Below are 20,813 nucleotides of genomic sequence, written 5' to 3' on the forward strand. Positions count from 1 at the left end.
CATCAGGTGGCAGCTCCCAAGGGGGTTTCTGTGATCCAACCCGTCACAGGAGGGTCCTATAGCTCAGGCTGCAGCCTGAACCTGAACATCTACACTGCAGTAAAACAACCACTTAAGACTGAGTCCCTTAGCCTGAGTCAGTTAGCATAGGCCAACCCCATGTGTCTAACTGGAGTGCAGACATACCCTAAGAAGTTGAAGGCTCTGTAGGACAGAACTCAAGGGCCTGAAACTTATGTACTTGACCATATACTTCTTGGCCCATAGCTTTCTCTTGCACTTGTGAGTAGACGTACTTGTGCTCCAGCCATCTTGCTATAAAAGAGTGTGCTGCTAGGGCAGTCAATATAAAGGCTATTTAGCTTTGGAACTCACTCCTCTCCATAGGTTAAAAGAGCCCAAATCTGTTGAAGTTTAGAACACAGTGAGAAGCATATCTATTCTCCCTGGCTTTTAGAGAGGGCACAGCATTAGGAGGATAAGGACTTTTCATTGCCTATTTTCTGCCAGGCTTTTGGTGGTCAGAGGTTGTAAACATTGTGTTTTTAAGGATAGTCAAGAGGACATAGAACCCTGGATAGGACTTAAAAAAAAAAAAGTATACAGAAACTATGACAATGTCTCAAATGTCCTTAGTCTGATTCCATATCCTATATAAAAAAAAGTGGTAGAAAGAACATTCACAAACAAGGGACAAAAAAAGCTTTTAGACTCAAAACCAAGTACACCTCTATCCCGATCTAACGCGAATTCGGATATAACGCGGTAAAGCAGTGCTCCGGGGGGCGGGGCTGTGCACTCCGGTGGATCAAAGCAAGTTCGATATAACGCGGTTTCACCTATAACTCGGTAAGATTTTTTGGCTCCCGAGGACAGCGTTATATCGGGGTAGAGGTGTACATACCAAAAGCTCTTAAGTTCTGCCAGCAAACAAGCTACACATACAGAAATCAGTAATGGAAAAGTTTCAAGTTTTTACTCTTAAATAATTTTACAATGAATATGACATAGATGTAAACAGTTTTAATGCTAAGATAGATGTAAACATCTGTTTGTGCAAATGAACTTTTAACAATATGGCTTTTTACTTTTGTCTTCCATTATTTCAGTGACAGTGTACTTTAATCTACTTTTGCATCATATGATTAGCTACATAAAATTGCTCCAGAAAAAAAAATTAATAGTCTCATACATGCTATTAACATTATTTTACAGCTTGACTGCAAAATGAAGATATCAGGTAAACATAACAGAACACACCCATGCTGCCAAGTGTACTGTACAAAGATTTTTAATACTTCAGTATCTAATTGCAAATTTGTTTTCCATATGCTCAACCATTTCTCCAACTTGTGTGCATGCATGCTTAGATAGGAATATATCTGGATAGACAAAAAAATGCACCTATCTAGCGGGAAAAAAAGCCATAGGTACCCTGACTTACACCAAAAGCAATATATACCCTGGCCACACAGGAATTGGAGCAGTAGTGAAGTCTACTTTGATACTGAAGTTTGAACACTGACAAGTCTCTTTTTGACTGTAGTGTTTTAATACATTTAGAGAATTAAGACAAGTACAGTAAATGGAAAAAAGTTTCACGTTCTGATAGTCAGCAATCAGCCATTTTGCTTTTGGATGTGTTGGTTTTGTTTTTAAATATCTAGAAATTGTCTCAAAGAAATACTACTACTCTCTTGACTGGAAGCAGCAAGATTTTGAAATGCCTCAGGCTCGCCTGTTATTTCTAAAAAGATCTGACTGAGTGTCTGAGATAGCAATTCATAACCTATTGTAACTTATTTGTATAAGTTTTTAAACTAGATTTTTCTAATTTTTAAAAATCTAGTCAAAATTAAAATGAGCAGCTGACTAGTAATCATAAGAAGCCAAAGTAAATGGAAAAATACCTAATATCATACAGAGAATAAAGTTTACTTGTACAAGTTAAAAAGAAAAAATTCTTATTTTACAAAAAAGCGGAACTAAGAATCACATACAGACTTAATTTTCTCAAAGAATGTTAAGGTAGTTCTAGAACAATTGAGTTAATAGTCAAATTAGTACTTATAAGTCTACAGGTTTAGCAGTTGGCAGGAGTTTTGCTTTTGATATTGGATTCTTTGGAGATCCCCTGTATCGAGCTTTTTCTTTTCCTGTAGCACTTTTCCTGAGGGTACTTTTATCTGGTGTAGCAATCGGAATGTTTATACTTGAGTTCATTTTTACAGCAGCTTTTGGTGCTTCATGATTGGTTAGATCTTCTAGAACAGATTTTGATGGGTTACCAATAGTTACTTTCTGTTTGCAGATTCTAACTGTTTTCCCAGAAGCATCAGCCTGTTCTAGCGGATTTATCGATTTTGAAGATTTGGATGCTAAGTCTAGTTCAGATGATGTAGAAACTTGTGTGTGTGTAGTTTCACAATAGAGCAATGAAACTGTGGAATTCTTTGAGAACTTTTCTGTACAGGAGGATAGTGCAGTATCATAGCTTACTGATTTAACAAGAGGAGAACAAACATCACCAGGTTTTGCCAACTTATAGCTTACAGATTGTCTGTTAGAGTCTAAGAGGGAGTTTATCCTTCTTACTGACTGGCGGACAGGAGTACGTTGAAACTTAAGAGGTGGTTTAGTTTTGCTTGCGGAACATGGATCATTTAATGAAAGTTTGTTGAACCAGTGTACGTGGTCAGAAACCTTTCCATGGTCAGAAACTGGTAAAGTTTTAGGTACAGTATTATCATATCCTCCAGTCTGCAAGTACAGTTTGCCAGGTCTGTTTCTAGACTCCAACAACTGCGAGACAGGGAGCTCCCCAGCAGCAACAGGCTCAGTATTATCTTTTTCTGAATTACGGGACTTCAGCTCGTAATCTTCAGCAACTCTTTCTGACTGTTCCAGTTCCTCACCCTCTTTTCTTCTGAGGGAATCTATCTTCTTTAAATTATCTTTTGAATAACTGTTCTGAAAAGTCAATCTGTCCTCTCTGGACATTACCTGAGGCATACTAAATTCTGGTGCATTTTCCATGCCCAATTTCGGTGTCTGAAGTTCAATCTCAATAGGATTTTGGAAGCAGTTTTCCTCCACAACCGTGATTTCATCTTTACTTGATTGATATTTGTCAGTAGTATTAGATTTATTAGCAAACTGGTTAAACTGATCCTTGGATTTTTCAGCTGCCAGACTTTCAGCTGGAGTTTCAACAAGGTCCTTCTCTGGATTAACCCCTGAGAGACAGGGAGTTTCAGTTAACTTTTCTTCTCTTAAATCTGACACAGAAGACTTTGCATCACCTATTAAATTTTGAAGATTGCTTCCAGATTCAGAAAATGCTTTTTTAATTTTCAATAATGTTTCTGTAGTCAAGTTATTCTCATCCACACAAAGCGAGTACTCCCTTAGACTATTATCTTGCTTATGATTTGCAGTAGTGGACCTTAAGTCATCTGGAATGGCAGGTGGCTTTCCAACTATAAGAACAGGTTCTGAAAAACAGCCTTCTGTTTCAAGATATCCCTTCAGACTTGCCTCATTGTTGCTGGTGCCATGAGAATCTGTAATACTGGGTCCATTCCAAGACATTCGGTAATTTGCTTTATCACATTTTGGAGTTAGCAAGTTCTCCTCCGACTTGCTCATTATTTGTGAACCTTGAGAGAAGTTTGATAGAATTATTTGTTTAAAATATTGTTAGCCTTAGTATTCATAGAACATTAATTAAACCAGACAAAAAACTCTTGCCAATGACTCAAGTTATTAAAAAAACATTAAGAGTTTAAAGGCCATGCCATTCACTGAAATTGAGACTTACAGTATTTTTTTTCAAAGAGATGAAAGTCCTTCATAAACAGGTTACAATATTAAAGAGCAATTAGGTTCAAATGTCAAAGAAGCAAGGCATGATATAATGCAAATATTTGTTTTTATAGATAAAAAAACTGGTCTCTAAATAGCTAATATAAATTATCTGTTGCTTCCTAAGAACCTTTAATATTGTCTAACTGCTTTTCACTTTACCAGCTCACTTTCAGTGCTTTCAATAACTAAAGATATCAAAACAATCATTAGGTTTTTAAGCTATCCTTACCTCCACAAAAATACAAGGTCTCTTTTTTTAGTTATATTCAGCAAGTATTGCAAGACATTTACCTTCCTTTGAGAATTTTTCACTGACACGTGTGCTGAAAAGTATATCTGTCTTTACAGATTCAACTCTGTTTTCCAAGTCTTGTTGACTTGCAAGTCGCCGACCAATATTTTCAGATCCTTTACCAACTGGACATCCAGTTAAAACATTCTTGGGGGGGGGGGGGGGGGGGGGGAGAAAAAAAAAAAAAAAAAAATAAAATTTTTTTAATAATTTTAAAAAGCTGAACATGGGAAAGTCATTAAGATCTTCTGTTACTTTCTAGGCCTTTTTGATTTTGACATCTGCAATTCAGGAAATACTTTTCCAATTTGCAGCAACTGCTAAAAGTGAACTTCTTAAATATGAATTAAAAAAATTTAGTAAGTCAGACCTGGTTTTAGAGTTCTGGTCCGTATAGTATACAGAACATTCTACACTTGTCCTTAAACATTAATTGGTCTTTCTTGAAAATAATATGTGTCCTAAAAAGGTTTCCAAAATTTTGTCTTTAGCGGATCCCTAAAAAAATTTCAAATGGAGGTGCAGATCCCTTTGGAAATCTTAGGCTTAGTCCGCAGACCATAGGCTCAAAACCACCGCCATAGAATAAGCTACAAGAAAGATTAATAGGATAGAAGTGTACTTACTACATCTTTGCTGCTTTTTCCCAGACTAAATTTCAGACGTAATGACCTGCGAACCATTTCTTTTCGGCTAATCTTTGGAGAGAAGCAACCAGTTTTTCCTGATTCAACCCTGAAAAGTTGAATTTTTTTTTTTTTTTTTTGTAAGTGCATGGAAAGATAAATTCAGTATATTACTTTCTTTACAATTTATATTCTTCTACGCCCTTTATTTTGAACTTTTAGTGCAATAGTGCTTTGCAGTAGTGCTTCACAGAAAGAAAACTGGTAAACGTAAATAAAATAATTTAAAATACTAGAAAAAGGACCAATGAGGTTCTATTTAAAATATCGTGTAAAGTTCTGACACTAATAAAGCGATGTTCAAGAAATTGAACAGGTACAAAGAGCAAATAGAGTAATACAAAAAACTCAGATCTTTATTAGGGCTGTCAAGCAATTAAAAAAACTAATCGTGCTGTTGAATAGAATACCATTTATTTTAAATATTTTTGGATGTTTACTACATTTTCAAATATATTGATTTAAATTATAACAGAATACAAAATATGCAGTGCTCAGTTTATATTTATTTTTATAAATATTTGCACTGTAAAAAACAAAAAAATTGTATTTTTCAATTCACTTCATACAAGTTCTGTAGTGTAATCTCTATCATGAAAGTTGAACTTACAAATGCAGAATTAGATACAGAAAAACTCCATTCAAAAATAAAACAATGTAAAACTTTAAAGTCTAAAAGTCCACTAAGTCCTACTTCTTGGTCAGCCAATCATTCAGACAAACAAGTTTGTTTACATTTGCAGGAGATAATGCTGCTTGTTTACAATGTCACCTGAAAGTGAGAACGGGCATTTGCATGGCACTGTTGTAGCCGGCGTTGCAAAGTATTCACGTGCCAGATGAGCTAAAGATTCATATGTCCCTTCATGCTTCAACCACCATTCCAGAGGACATGCTTCCATGCTGATGATGGGTTCTGCTTGATAATGATCCAAAGCAGTGTAGACTGACGCATGTTCATTTTCATCATCTGAGTCAGATGCTACCAGCAGAAGGTTGATTTTCTTTTTTGGTGGTTTGGGTTCTGTAGTTACCGCATCAGAGCGTTGCTCTTTTAAGACTTCTGAAAGCATGCTCCACACCTCGTCCCTCTCAGATTTTGGACGACATTCAGATTCTTAAACCTTGGGTCGAGTGCTGTAGCTATTTTTAGAAATCTCACATCGGTACCTTCTTTGCGTTTTGTGAAATCTGCTGTGAAAGTGTTCTTAAAATGAACAACGTTATCATCTGAGACGGCTATAACATGAAATATATGCAGAATGCATGTAAAACAGAGCAGGAGACATACAGTTCTCCCCCCAAAGAGTACAGTCACAAATTTAATTGACGCATTATTTTTTTAATGAGCGTCATCAGCATAGAAGCATGTCCTCTGGAATGGTGGCCGAAGCATGAAGGGGCATACGAACGTTTAGCACGTCTGGCATGTAAAAACTTTGCAACACCAGCTACAAAAGTGCCATGCGAACACCTGTTCTCACTTTCAGGTGACATTGTAAATAAGAAGCAGTCAGCAGTATCTCCCGTCAATGTAAACAAACTTGTTTGTCTTAGCAATTGGCAGTATAAGAAGTAGGACTGAGGGGACTTGTAGGCTCTAAAGTTTTACACTGTTTTGTTTTTGAGTGCAGTTATGTAACAAAAAAACCCTGCATTTGTAAGTTATACTTTCACGATAAAGAGATTGCACTTCAGAACTTGTATGAGATGAATTGAAAAATACTATTTCTTTTGTTTATAATTTTTACAGTGCAAATATCTGTAATAAAAAGTAATATAAAGTGAACACTGTGCACTTTGTATTCTGTGTTGTAGTTGAAATCAATATTGATAATGTAGAAAAACAGCCAAAAAATATTTAATAAATTTCAATTGGTATTCTATTGTTACAAGTGTTTAGGTGGTGTGTTATGTTAAAATAAAAACCTCTATTAATCGCAATTAATTTTTTTTTAATCACAATTGACAGCCCTAATCTTTATTCCCAAAAAAGGAATTAAACATTTGTATGCTTTAGAAATGGATGCGACTGAAGTATGATGTACTAAAAATACAGAAACAGAATGATAGATATTAAAAAGGGATCAGGACCTACAAGAACTGAAATAAGCAATTAAGGAGTAAACGATTCCTTGAAAATGGACAATTTAAAAAAAAAAAAATACTTTTAAAGCTTATTAGATTTTTTTAAACACTTCCACTATCCCCAAAGAATCAGTTTCTTTAAAATACTAAAAAGTAAAAAGCTAATATTTAGTTCCGTTTAACTGGAATTATGACAAGAGAAAGGAACTTGCCTGATTATTCAATTTTTTTTTAAAGTATGTGCGCAGCATACATGAATGCTTTAGTCCATGTTCATTTCAACACAAAACCCAAATGTAATGGCAGTCTGGTATGGATACTTGGCCACTAAGACCTGGGCAGATAACCAATTCACTTTACATGTGGAAGGACACGATCTTTTCAATATTAAAACTTTAAAAAATAATAATAATAATAATGTTGAGATTGTCTTTATCCATAAGACAGAAAAGGGCAATCCTTTTTTGTTTTGCTTTTCAATTCTCTTTTAACAGTGTGCACTCGTAGCTTCTGTGAATTAAGACAAGTTACCTGTAAATTTTTTTGCTTGCAATTCTTTTACTTCTTCGATTTCCTGTACTAGATAGATGCTTTTCACTACTGACTGAGGGAGACAGTGAACTCTGAGATGACTCGAGAGAGATATGAGGGCTTGCTTCAAATTGAGCTACAGGAATAAAAAAAGTCACATGTACATGATAAACAGGTTCTTGTTTAGGTGGTGTGTTATGTTAAAATAAAAACCTCTAATGCCACTTCTATTTTTTTTAAAGCAAATGTCTTATTTTCACCTTGACCATTAGCAACTAAAAGTTAAAAAAAACAAAAACAAAACAACACACACACACACACACAAAATCATTTGTTCAGCACAATGTTCTTGAGAGAACTAACACAAACAATTAATTCTGTTTGCTTGTAGGCTTACATAAAAGAAGAGGGGGAATTCACCATACCCAAAAACAACCTTTGTTTTGACACCGAGAGGTGGGAGAACATGTATGCTGCTAGTGTCACATCTTAAATTATTTCCATACAGATTAGTTAGAAGATCATTGTTCAAAAGTTGTCAATATTAAATAAAACACAATCAAAATAGATTTAAGTTTTTGTCTTAAGACTAAAAATGACAAGAGGCACTCTTGATCTTTGACAACACAAGATCAAGTATACGTTCTACAACACTGAGGGTATGTCCAGACTACCCGCCTAATTGGCGGGTAGTAATCAATCTATCGGGGATCGATATATCACGTCTCGTCTAGACACGATATATCGATCCCCGAACACGCTCCCCGTCGATATCGGAACTCCACCAGGGTGAGCGGCGGTAGCGTAGTCGACAGGGGGAGCCGCGGATGTTGATCCCGCACCGTGAGGACCCGAGGTAAGTCGAAATAAGATATGTTGACTTCAGCTACGCTATTCCCGTAGCTGAAGTTGCGTATCTTACATCGACACCCACCCCCCCAGGATAGACCAGCCCTTAGCTAGAAGAGAGTTTTAAGAAGTATAACAATGAAGGATATGGTATTTTATCCATCAGCCTGCACAGAAAGCTGAGCTGTGTTGCTAGCATCTTCTAAAACATTAGTACTTATCTGTACTTCACAGCAGATATGATTAACTAAATTATCTTCACTATTTATGCTAATACTTAATGTTTGGAAAGCACTTAATGGGCACTAAAGAAGGACTGTTCCTGCTCTGTAAGATCACAACACAATGACAAAGAGGTTAGAAGAACAGGAATAGGTAGTTTATATGTAATTCAACTCAGCTCACAATAAGCAGTCTAATAAGAGTGGGTCTTTATTAAAGACTTAAACATAGCCAGGATAGTGGTCTTGCAGATAAACTCAGAGACTGTAACATGCAGTGACACAGAATAAGGCAGAGGTGATTGTGAGAGAAAAACTGACAAACCTGGAACAACAAGCCTGGGAACACAGGCAGTATGGAGATGAGGTCAATACAAGCTTGACAAGGGAAGAAAGTAGGGTGGGGCAAATTTAAGCAAAGATTTGAAGATGAGGACAAGAAGGTTAAATTTGAAGCAATACAGAATAGGAAGCCAGTGTAAAGGTTACAGAAGAAAGATTACTTTAGCAGCTGCATTTTGTACAGTGTAAAGGACAACAGTGTGTTTAGGAGACCACAGAGAGGAGAATGCAGCAATATTCCAGGCAAGATATGAGAGATTTGACTATGACCTAGATATATGATATAAGGAGAGAGAAAAGTAAAAAAAAAAAAAACCTCGATATTGCAGGAGTAATGGAAAAGATAGTCGTTTTGTGAATAGTGAAATACAGAAGGCTGGGGAGGGAAGAAAAGGAATTCTATTTTGGCCATTTCAGGTAAACGTTCAGAATGCCTAAGTCTTGACATCCTCGACTTTCATTAGGTGCTTTTGAAATTTTACCTTTCAAGCTTGTAACAAGAAGTTCAAGAGGAGCTACTACAGAGAATCAGAAATGCAGAATTGGATGGATAGAGACAAGTCAGTTATGGATACATAGATTTCAGAGAGTTATCAGCACAGATCATAGCTGAAGCAATGTGACCGGATAAGATCTCCCACAGACACGGTGCAAAGCGCAAGGAACCAAGGTAATTAAATTGTTATTTGAGTGCAATTGCTCTTCTATGGACTACCCACTAAGAGCAATAGATTTCAAGTCATTAACAGCACAAACTGAAAGCCTTCAAGCTACAATGTAAGTCACTGTACCTGATGCTGGTGTTGAGGCGCTGCTAAAAAGGCTACTTGAGAGCAATTCAAAAGCAAAATTATGCTTCAGGGACCGCCTTTTCTTGCTAGAGAAGCCTTGAGAAGAATCAGTTGGAAGTTTACGCTTGGTGCTTGGAGTAAGAATCAATGGAGTCACTGATGGAAAGACTACAATTAATAAAGCTGTATCTGCAATAAGTGCTTAAAGTTGAGAGCATATGAAGTTAAATACTGTATTGTTTGTAAGTCAGCTTTGTTTCTCCAGAAGCAGTTATTCAAAACTGAACCAAAACACATGCATTTTAAAACAGGCATGGCACTCAAATAGCTTTAATAAATTTTGCATAGGAAAGTCCAAAAAACAAGTTAATATGACAAGAAAATATAGGTGGGAAGAGTTTTAGCTGCAGTCTTCATTGCAAGAAAACAGTTACCTTTTGCAAGTTTATAAAGGGACAGAGCAAAGCAAGATGATAAATATATTTGAATTTAAGCATAAATTCATTCTCTAATACTCAACGTGGCTGCATGCTACCCTACTGTATTCAAGCCTTAGTTTTCATTAGATAAAAGCAGATTAATTTCTAATCCTAGAACTGCTCAGTGCTAGCAGCTCTAAGTCTAAATGCAGTATCCTCACTGAAAATGTAACTATATTCAATTTTGACCAGAAACTTCGTTTAGAAACTGGTACCTCTTTGGAATAAAACTAAATTCATAATCTTTAGTTTCAGCCTTGCTAGAATATAGTCCACAAATCTAAAGATACTGCATGAGGCTCTATTTAGTGCAAACAAACACTAAATACCTACCATTTCTGTCTCGCTGAGGTGTAGTGGAGGGTGTTCTGTTAGATTTAAGTTTATTCAATGCTCCACTAACAATATCTGAAATGCAAGACATACCAAGCAATCAAGCTTTACTATTGACTTGTCTTGCTCTATTTTTTAAAAGAGATATGATTTTATGTGAAAGAGGCACCATCAATGACAAAGATATGAGAGTAGTTTCCATGTTGTTCGTTTTAAAACATTTTTAAAAGGAAAATATGGGCAGCATTATCTCCTGTAAATGTAAACAAATTTGTTTAACGATTGGCTGAACAAAAAGTAGGATTAAGTGGACTTGTAGGCTCTAAAATTTTGCATTGTTTTGTTTTTGAGTGCAGTTATGTAACAAAAACAAAATCTACATTTGTAAGTTGCATTTCATGAAAAAGATTACACTACAGTTCTTGTCTGAGGTGAATTGAAAAATAGTTTCGTTTATCATTTTTACAATGCAAATATTTGTAATCAAAAATATAAAGTGAGCAGTGTATACTTTGTATTCTGTGTTGTAACTGAAATCAATATATTTGAAACTGTAGAAAAACATCCAAAAATATTTAATAAATTTCAATTGGTATTCTATTGTTTAACAATGCGATTAATCGTGATTTTTTTTTAGTTAATTGTGTGAGTTAACTGCAATTAATCGACAGCGCTAATATATAAATTTGTGTATTATATATATATATACACACACACACACATATATACACACACACACACACTTATTAACAATACCCATCTACCCTAATAATTAACACCCAAGTGCGTAATTTGTTGAATGGAAAGGACTACTAGTACATTCTCATCATTGTTTCAGATCTTCCAAGTAATGTAATAGATTAAGGCCAATAGGCTGGTTAGAAGATTCATTTTTAAAAAGCGATCAGCGAAGTTTGGGAAAGAGCTAGCAAATACTTTACATATATGCTGGTTAAAATGGGAAACAAAATACAGACAGACAGTCTGCAATAAATGCAATGTGTCAATTTAGAATTCAGTAGGCATTTTTAGAGTAGGGAAGTCATATGATACTGGTTTAAGGAGTTTTTTTTATTGCCAGGATTACATAAACATACCTATTCCTGATTTTAATATTCGATAGGCTTTCATGAACTAAATTATCAATTTCTCTCAGCAATCAAATCTACTAACCTAGACAATCAATGTGATTGTCTAGGTTTGTAGATCCTGTGCCATGTATTCATTTTGCAAGCTACATGAATCCCTCATGTGAGCAACACATGGGAAAATAAGTATCTCATAGCCAACATATTCCGTCAAGTTTGATAGCTTTTTAAAATATATAGTCGGAGAGAAAGATCCTGTGCGTCTAATTTTGTGACTTTAGTGCTCATGAAAGCGAGCAACTAAAAATCGCAAGCTAGCTATAAAGCCTGGTTTAACATGGATAAGCTTTTTCTCAGAGCATTTGTGTTCCAATTTACAATACCAGTGTTTTTCCAGTCCTGGCCCTCTCTTGAACAGAAATGCCAACTGTGTCAGAGGTTGTGTGGTCGTTTTATGTGAACAATCACTCACTAAAGACTAGGAAGACACCTCAAAACTATTTTCATTTGCGACTCAAAAGAGGATTTGAAACCAGATCTCCAGAGGCTAAAAGCTAAAACATTATCCTGCCACACACAGCCTGAAAGAAAATAACCTTTTCAGTCAGAATGAAGAGGACATACAAAAGAAATGTTATGGCATGACTGCACAACCTAGTAGTTTTTACATCAATAATTATGAAATGTTAAGAAGTTTTCCAACTTTGTGAAACCTTTTATAAAGTTCACCATTTTCAACCTGAGCGTAGCAAACTTCACAGACAGTTGATACAGCAGTCTGTGGTGCTTAGGGAGAAGCGGGTCCTCTTGAGATACATGGATTTAGTTTTCTACATGGTCCTAAAGCCTCAGTTGAGTCTATCTTTATATTTACTCATTGAACTGTAGTCAGTCAAATTTTCAGTATATGTACTCACCCCCAACACTTCGTCGTCTTCTTCTCTTACACTGACTAGGAGATTCACTTTCTTCATAGCCTTTCAGTGAAGGAGTAGAATCAAGAGCATCAATACCTAACATAGCAGGTATTTTTTCCAGGATAAATTCCGGTACACGTCCTGAATTAGATGTTTATAGAGTTTAAAAAAAAATTAAAAATTGGAAACTATGGTTATATAAACATATCTGTATTTAATATAAATAAATGCATAGTCATTTCGACAAGTTATTCAGTTGTCATCTTACCAATATCTGCTGCATGATCAATAAGTGTTTGCACAACAGCAGCCTGCAAACGAAGCTTTTTTTCTGTGTTAACAGACATCTTTTCATTATCACTTGAGTGCAAGAGGTTTGGAGCAAAAATCACTGCCAGATTACTGCTATCCATTTTGTTCTCATTGGATCTTATTAAAAAGAAAGAAAAGATAAGAGCTTGCAAGTATCAGTTTTGTCTTTACATTCTCTCTTGATCAGAACATAAGCAGTGGGGATAGAGAAAACAGGCTAATGCAAATTTTTAGTTGAAGTGGAAGACTTGCATTTGTGAGAGAAAACACACACTAAGATTTAGGGGCAGATTCAAGACACTTACATCACTGGCTAGTTAATGACTTATACATGATATTTAGTTTAACAGTTTCCATAGCCGATCAGTTTTCACAAAGCAAGAGGATCATCCAGATGGGGGTAATCTCATATTTATTGCTCTTTTGGAAAAGAAGAGATGGCAATATGGCAGCCAGACTGGAATAGGAGTCAAGTTCCTGCTACATGAAGACCCTATGACATACACCCAAAAAAGTCAGGAGCTGACATAATGCTTACATTATTACTGGTAAATGAATGTCATTAAGAATATTTATAGTCATAATACTGACCAGAGAAAGTTACAGCACTCCTCTGGTTTTAGACATATTATAGGAATTTTCAGAGTTTGTTACAAGTACCACACCTATATTTCTCTACTTACCTTAGGGACACATTTCTGAGAAAGTTGAAAAAGTATCGCAAAGTATCTATTGTTCTGTCAGACACAAGACAGGAAAGCAGCACTGTGGCAGTGTTCTTCTCCTCATTTTCTAGGTGCTGAGCCTTGAAAAGAGCTTCCTGCAGATCAGTTGGAAGGATCGGCTCTGGTAACTCTCTAAAGAACTGTTTAAGAAGCCCTGCAACGTCACATGGCAGTGCTGCAGGTAGACAGTTTTCACCATGATCCAGTTGACTCTGAAATGGTTCATAACTAGCATAAGTTGAGGCCTTCAAAAGCAATTAGATGTCTTATCTTTACTAGTTTGTAGTCTTATCATTAGGGCCCTACCAAATTCACAGTCATGAGCGCGTCATGGACCGTGAAATCTGGTCTTGTGTGTTTTTACCCTATACAATACACAGATTTCCCGGGGGAGACCAGCATTTCTCAAATTGGGGGTCCTGACCCAAAAGGGAGTTGCAAGGGTGGGGAGTGGCAAGGTTATTTTAGAGGGGTCACAGTATTGCCACCCTTACTTCTGCACCACCTTCAGAGCTGGGTAGCTGGAGAGTGGAGGCTGTTGGATGGGTGCCCAGCTCGGAAGGCAGCATCCTGCCAACAACAGTGCAGAAGTAAGGGTGGCAATACCATACCACGCCACCCTTACTCCTGCTTTCAGGGGAAGCTGGAGAGTGGTGACTGCTTACTGAGGGCCCAGCTCTGCAGGCAGCAGTGCAGAAATAAGGGTGGCAATACCATACCATGCCATCCTTCTGTACTGCATTTTTATTTATTATTTCTGGATTTATAGTTTCTCCTCAGCCCACCTTGCTGTGGGAGAAAGCTACCAAGTTTAAGTTCCCAGGATATCGAAAAATAAACTTATTTTTGTTTAATCTCATGTCCTTCCTCTAACATTCCAGAAAGCTGAAAAAACAGTTCTTTGGTTGTTTCAATAACTATACACAAAGGACTGAAGTTTGTGTCTGGAGGGAGGTGAAGGGGGTACAGTGACTAGTGATCAGAAAGCTTACCCAACTACTCCCAGCACAAAACACGATTGCTTCTAAAGAGAATCAGAAAGTTAGACATATAGACACTTAGGTGAAATGTAGCTCAAGTCCAATACAATCACTCTTTGAAAGAAAAAAGAAAAAAAAAGAAAAGAAAAAAAAAAAGATACCTTTAATGTTTTTAAACGGACAAAAGATCCAGATTTCCTGAAGAGTCCTTCAGTGTGAACATGTTCTTCTAAATATTTGCAAGCAACAACAAGAAAGCTGAGGAAAGAAAGTCACAGTAGGTTTTATATCTTTGCACAGTTCAATTTTCCTGTGATAAATAATGTCACAGAAAATAATATTTTAGAAAATGTTTATTTTCTCCAATCACAGTAAGAAACTGAAAGTAAATGCAAGCGAGCGACAACCTTATGGGTTCCTGTCTGTTTTCCAACTTCTCTTTCCAAGAGAGAATTCCCTTCCCCTGAGAAGCCTGACCAGTCACAGAAAAGCAATTGTGGAATTCCTTTCTACTTTGAAAAATATTTTTTGTTGAAGAGAAAAATATGTCCCTCAAAATTAAAGCGGTAAATAATGTAGACAACCCCAAAGTAAATATGGTTCCAGTTTAAAACACACAATCTTTACTTACCTTGGAATACTTCCGTACTCTGGTACAACTGACTGAGGTAATGAATGAAGCGATATTCCAAAGACTTTGCCCTAAAACACAAAACTCAATTAATGTTGCTCAAGCAGCTATGAAAATTTTACCAGGCAAATACTGCAGAAATATAGACAAATACATAGAGCACAACACAAGAACTGAAGAGAAAGCCAAAACTTTTGGATAAGAACTGATGTCAGATTAATTGTTAAAGGGACACTGCCAACTTTAAAAAGATACTTACTTGTAAATAAATAGTAAACAGTAAATAAATTTCAGATAACATCCAAAATTACCATAACAAAAAGATTAGAAAAATACTCCCTATTTTCCAAGTTTGCTTATTTTGCCCATTTTATAGCACTTTATCTAGAGTCAGCTTCCCCATGTCCTGTGTGAAACCACAAAAGTTAGCAGGTATACTAAGGGGCTGAAGTAGGATCTAAAGTAATTTTCCAAACAGACTGGGTTCTTTTTACAATGCATATTTTAATTGCAATTAAAAAGCAGCCATTTTTACCCAAGATAGTCATTGCCGTTTAGGGATGATCAACCTCAATCCTGTAACAGAACATCCTAACCCTAACACATTTATCATTTGCATTCGCAAAACAATTATAGGTCTCTACTGTTTGTGGCTCAGTGGCAAGACTCTAAGATCCCATAATGTCTGTTTTCTACATATTAGAAAAAAAATTTCACCTGTGATCTCTAGTACCTAGCTAGACTTTTCTAAGGCTCATCTACACTACAGTGCTAATCATGGTAGCACACAGATGTCTGGCAGTTATAGATGTCCAAGTTTTAATATAGCCCAAGTTGTGAGCTAGGCTGGACTGCTAAGTTTTTTGCTATTGTGATGCACCTAATTTTTCATTTTAATTTGTGCTAGATCTATATCACACCATTTATTTTGTTCTCTTCGGAATAATCAAATCAAACAAATTCTGTATTTTCACTTGCTTCAGAAGCTGAATAAAAACAGAACTTCCCCCACTTCATTTTGAATACTCAGAATTCAAAGTGCTGGTTACATGGTAACAAGTTAAGAAATAACTTATGCAAACCATCTTTGGTATCTCTGCCCTAGCAAAACTATTACTTTTAAACACAGTAGGATTCATTCAACAGAAGAAAAGTTATACCAACCATCTCATTCCAGAATTCTGCTGAAGGCACAAACTAACTAAAAGCTAAATTCAACAGAGATAGAATCTTGTAAATTCACAGGATCAGAGTAATTAGAGATCATGCCCACCCCAGCTTCCAAAGGCAGTAAGTCATCCCCTGATTAGGGATATCATTGACACTCCACTGGATATTAGCTAACAGGTCAAGAAGCAATCTCCTGAACCACTAGGAAAGAGGTCTGTTCCACAACTGCAGAAGAAATCTTGTCCCTACTATGTCTGAAAAGAGAGCCCATTATTAGTTTCTCACTGTGTTTTCAGCATGACTGGTGGTTATGCAAAAGGATTTAATTCACTGTAGAAGGTATGTGTGTAAGTGTCCACAATGCACTAACATCTGTCACACATACCTATATCCTTCCTGTTCTCTTGGTCACCTTCCTGTTACTATTCCTTTAATATAGGAATTCACATTTGAAGCTGAAAGAGGATGGGGAAGGTGGCTCTAAAGATGACCACTTTTATGCTTCCCTACACTCCCCAGGGAGCAGAGCCAACCCAGCCCAGAACAAGGCTATTCTAACTCACAATGACCAGGGATCAGCTATGCGTATTGTGTTCCAATTCCCATCAAGGTGCCTGTGGAGCAAGGCAAGCAAGGCTGGCACAAAGCAAATGTCAGGGGAATACTCAGCTTCATGCTGCATCAGTGGCACAAAGTCACCTCAGCAAGGCCCAGGATTTGGGTCCCTTGTATGCTTTCTAATTAAATATAGTTAGGGCCCTACCAAATTCATGGTCCATTTTGGTCAAGTTCACAGTCATAGGATTTTAAAAATAGTAAATGTCATGATTTCAACTATTTAAATCTGAAATTTCACAGTGTCATAATTGTAGGAATCCCAAAAAAGAGTTGTGGGGGAGTCACATGGTTATCGTAGGGGGGTTGCAGTACTGCTACTCTTACTTTTGTGCTGCTGCTGGCGATGGCTGCCTTCAGAGCTGGGCAGCTGGAGAGTGGTGGTTGCTGGCCGAGAGCCCAGCTCTGAAGGCAGAGCCACCGCCAGCAGAGGCGCAGAAGTAAGGATAGCATGTTATGGTACTACCACCCTTTCTGCACTGCTGCTGGCGGGGTGCTGCCTTCAGAGCTGGGCGCCCGCTCTCCGGCCGTCCAGCTCTGAAGGCAGTGCCGAAGTAAGGGTGGCAACACTGCGACTACCCTAAAATAACTTTGTGACCCCCCCCTGCAAATCCCTTTTGGATCAGGACCCCCAGTTTGAGAAACCCCCCGTGAAATCTGTATAGTACAGGGTAAAAGCACACAAAAGACCAGATTTCACGGTCTGTGACAAGTTTTTCATGGCCATGAATTTGGTAGGGCCCTAAATATAGTTAACTGGCATTTGAGTAATCACAGAACATTGTGCTTTGACTTCCATAGCCCCGCACAAGCTGATATCTTACAGTGTTACCTGCATTATGATATCTTGACCTAAATACTGAGAGAAAGGAATTGTTTTCTTTTAAAATATATTCAGAGTATCTAGATTTTTAGAGTAAATCCATTTCTGGTTATTAACGTGAGAGTTACAATTTCTATTTTAGACAATGGAGGGTAGCGTTTGGTACTGAATAATAGAATATCCTGAGGATGTACTTCTGAAGAGTCAATAAGAATAAACTACATTAGAACTCAGCCCGAACACTTTAAAGTTCACTTTCAGGTTATACTGAAGTGCACTCAAAGTGCAAGAACATTTATTATATTTAATATTAAGAAACTCTACTGTCATTATGCAAAGAAAAGCCTCTCAATGCTAGAGTACAGAGAATCAAATAATTGGAAAAGAGACACAGTGATGGGTAATTGTACAGCATCTATGTACTCTGATTAGATGAGACAAATGGCAGAAAATTTCATTTAGAATCAGAGATGATAAAGCACTTAAAATGCAAAAAGTGCTTACCAAATTGGCAATATACAATAGCACCTTTGGCACACTTGGCATCACTGAAAATATTAAGTACTGTGGAAGCAAGCACTAATTTAAGAGTGCAGTTCCTCTTTCAAGGTCTTTCTGCCTTGCAACATGCAGAGATCCCAGGAGGGAATATCAGCAGTTAAAAGCAACAGAGGGTCCTGTGGCACCTTTAAGACTAACAGAAGTATTGGGAGCATAAGCTTTCGTGGGTAAGAACCTCACTTCTTCAGATGTAAGTAATGGAAATTTCCAGAGGCAGGTATAAATCAGTATGGAGATAACGAGGTTAGTTCAATCAGGGAGGGTGAGGTGCTCTGCTAGCAGTTGAGGTGTGAACACCAAGGGAGGAGAAACTGTTTCTGTAGTTGGATAGCCATTCACAGTCTTTGTTTAATCCTGATCTGATGGTGTCAAATTTGCAAATGAACTGGAGCTCAGCAGTTTCTCTTTGGAGTCTGGTCCTGAAGTTTTTTTGCTGTAAGATGGCTACCTTTACATCTGCTATTGCAATGCCCGTCTGCTATGTACATTGGCCAAACTGGACAGTCACTACGCAAGAGGATAAATGGACACAAGTCAGATATCAGGAATGGCAATATACAAAAACCTGTAGGAGAACACTTCAACCTCCCTGGCCACACAATAGCAGATGTTCACACCTCAACTGCTAGCAGAGCACCTCACCCTCCCTGATTGAACTAACCTTGTTATCTCCATACTGATTTATACCTGCCTCTGGAAATTTCCATTACTTGCATCTGAAGAAGTGAGGTTCTTAACCACGAAAGCTTATGCTCCCAATACTTCTGTTAGTCTTAGAGGTGCCACAGGACCCTCTGTTGCTTTTTACAGATTCAGACTAACACAGCTACCCCTCTGATATCAGCAGTTACACACTCATCACTTTACCAAATCACACCACTGGTATTAGCTGACTGACTGCTGCAGTAACCAGCTCAGGGAATGGGAAAACCCACTTATTGTACCTCTCCAGATGCAAGCATTAAAAAAGTTTTTCCTGACACCTTCAGCGAGTGACCAGTTTATACCTTGTAGCACATAATCACCCTCTGTTTCACCACGTACAGCCTGTTTCGCCACTACAGCCCTGTTTATACAGAACCAGGAAGGGTTAGGGTTATCACTTCTGAAATCCAAAAAACCCAGCACTTCCCTCCCCCCACAAAGCAAGCCTACCACAACCCCAACCCCAAGGCAAGCCCACCTTCAACAGCCACTTATAGTATCTAGTGAGATAACATATATAGATAAGCTTGATAACATCACAATAACAGAGTTGCTTTTTATCAGCACATTTTGCCAGCTAGTCTTTGTAGTCGTTTCATTTAGCCAGCTGTCACTGAATGTGCAGTTTCTGATGTGAGCTCCCCTCCCCCCAGGAGATGTATTAGGATCACTGGCACCATTGCACTGATCTTCCATTATTTAACGTACGTCCCACGTCTCTGCAGTCTCTTCACTCTTGCATGACTCAAACCCACTCTCAGACACATGGGTGATGTGCTTTCTTCTTGGTGGGCAGACAGCAGCTCTATATGCAACAGTTTTGATCTGTTATTGTTTAAACTACAGAAGTGGGAACACTGCAGCATCTTTAGCTGGACCCAAAAACTTTTAACGTTAGAGATCCCAGTGTATTGTGATAATAATGCAAATCTTTAGACCCACATAAAAGAAAACCTGACCAATTAAATTATTTTTCTGGTAACTAGCAAATCCATAAAAAAAATCAATCAGGTGGGTGAAATACCAGCCAGGTACAAGACTGGTACCCACAGCTCAGGGCCCCGGCTGCTGCCCAGGGTGTCCCCAGGCTAGCAGGCGGCTCCACAGCACCTAGCGGAGCACCCCCTTACCTCTACAGCCGCCGCTCCAGGCTGCTTCCCCGCCGCCCCTCGGCAGCTCCCACTCTTCACCTTGATCCCATACGCGGCCCGCAGTTGCTGCAGCACCGCCAGGCGCACCACTGCGCGGCCGCGCCCCGCCATCCCGGCTCCGCCGCGCCTCTGCGCCCCGCGTCCCCTCTGCTCCGGCCCCAGCCGCGCCTCGGCCGGCCTCTCACCCCCTCACCACCATCCCGACCTGCTCACGCCGCCCCCCTGGACATCCCGCCCCGACCCTTCACAGCCCCATCCCCGCCTCCCTACGCGTCTCAAACACCGAGCTCAGACCCGGCGCCGCCTCTGATTGGCCCGCTGCGTCCGTTCGAATCTCAGGTCCCCACTGCTCAACGGCCAGCCATGCGCGTCCAGAGAGGTGCCTGAGTCCTGCCTCTCCGCTGGGCCTGGCGCCGCGGCAGGGAACGTTTACGGAGCCCCCTCCTGAAACTCCCAGAAATGCGGCGTTCCAAGCGCAGGCCGCTAGTCCGAAGAAAGTGCGATATCTTCAGGCGATCGCAGAAGCTACCTAAAGCGCCATCGCCCCAGCCACAGGAGCGGCGGGCTACGGCAGCCGGTAGAGGCCGCTATTGGGGAAGTGGTAGAGACACAAGCTTCGCATTGAGACCGTCTGAAATGGGCTGCTGCCCCCCTCT

General features: G+C 38.5%; 1 protein-coding gene across 4 annotated transcripts in view; it reads right to left on the reverse strand.

Moving 5' to 3' along the window:
• LOC112108072 (neuroendocrine protein 7B2) overlaps positions 1–20,268 on the reverse strand; it is a 76,722-nt gene extending 56,454 nt beyond the window's left edge. The window contains exons 1-12 of one of the 4 annotated variants that reach the window (XM_024202053.3): positions 20,137–20,221; positions 15,133–15,203; positions 14,663–14,759; positions 13,480–13,733; positions 12,753–12,913; positions 12,485–12,625; positions 10,480–10,554; positions 9,668–9,823; positions 7,465–7,600; positions 4,786–4,894; positions 4,159–4,306; positions 987–3,659 (exon numbers count right to left, since the gene is read on the reverse strand). In XM_024202053.3, the coding sequence (XP_024057821.2) occupies positions 2,068–3,659; positions 4,159–4,306; positions 4,786–4,894; positions 7,465–7,600; positions 9,668–9,823; positions 10,480–10,554; positions 12,485–12,625; positions 12,753–12,897 (2,502 nt within the window). In that variant the 5' untranslated portion in view covers positions 12,898–12,913; positions 13,480–13,733; positions 14,663–14,759; positions 15,133–15,203; positions 20,137–20,221 and the 3' untranslated portion in view covers positions 987–2,067. Of the gene's footprint in view, positions 1–986; positions 3,660–4,158; positions 4,307–4,785; positions 4,895–7,464; positions 7,601–9,667; positions 9,836–10,479; positions 10,555–12,484; positions 12,626–12,752; positions 12,914–13,479; positions 13,734–14,662; positions 14,760–15,132; positions 15,204–19,683; positions 19,755–20,136 lie in introns of those variants that run through there. The other 3 variants (XM_024202052.3, XM_024202055.3, XM_029911502.1) reach the window with 3 other exon arrangements.
• Positions 20,269–20,813: the final 545 nt, after the last annotated feature.

This window comes from Terrapene carolina, unplaced genomic scaffold (assembly GCF_002925995.2).
Source record: "Terrapene carolina triunguis isolate 2854851 unplaced genomic scaffold, T_m_triunguis-2.0 Scaffold96, whole genome shotgun sequence".
Lineage (NCBI taxonomy): Eukaryota > Metazoa > Chordata > Testudines > Emydidae > Terrapene > Terrapene triunguis.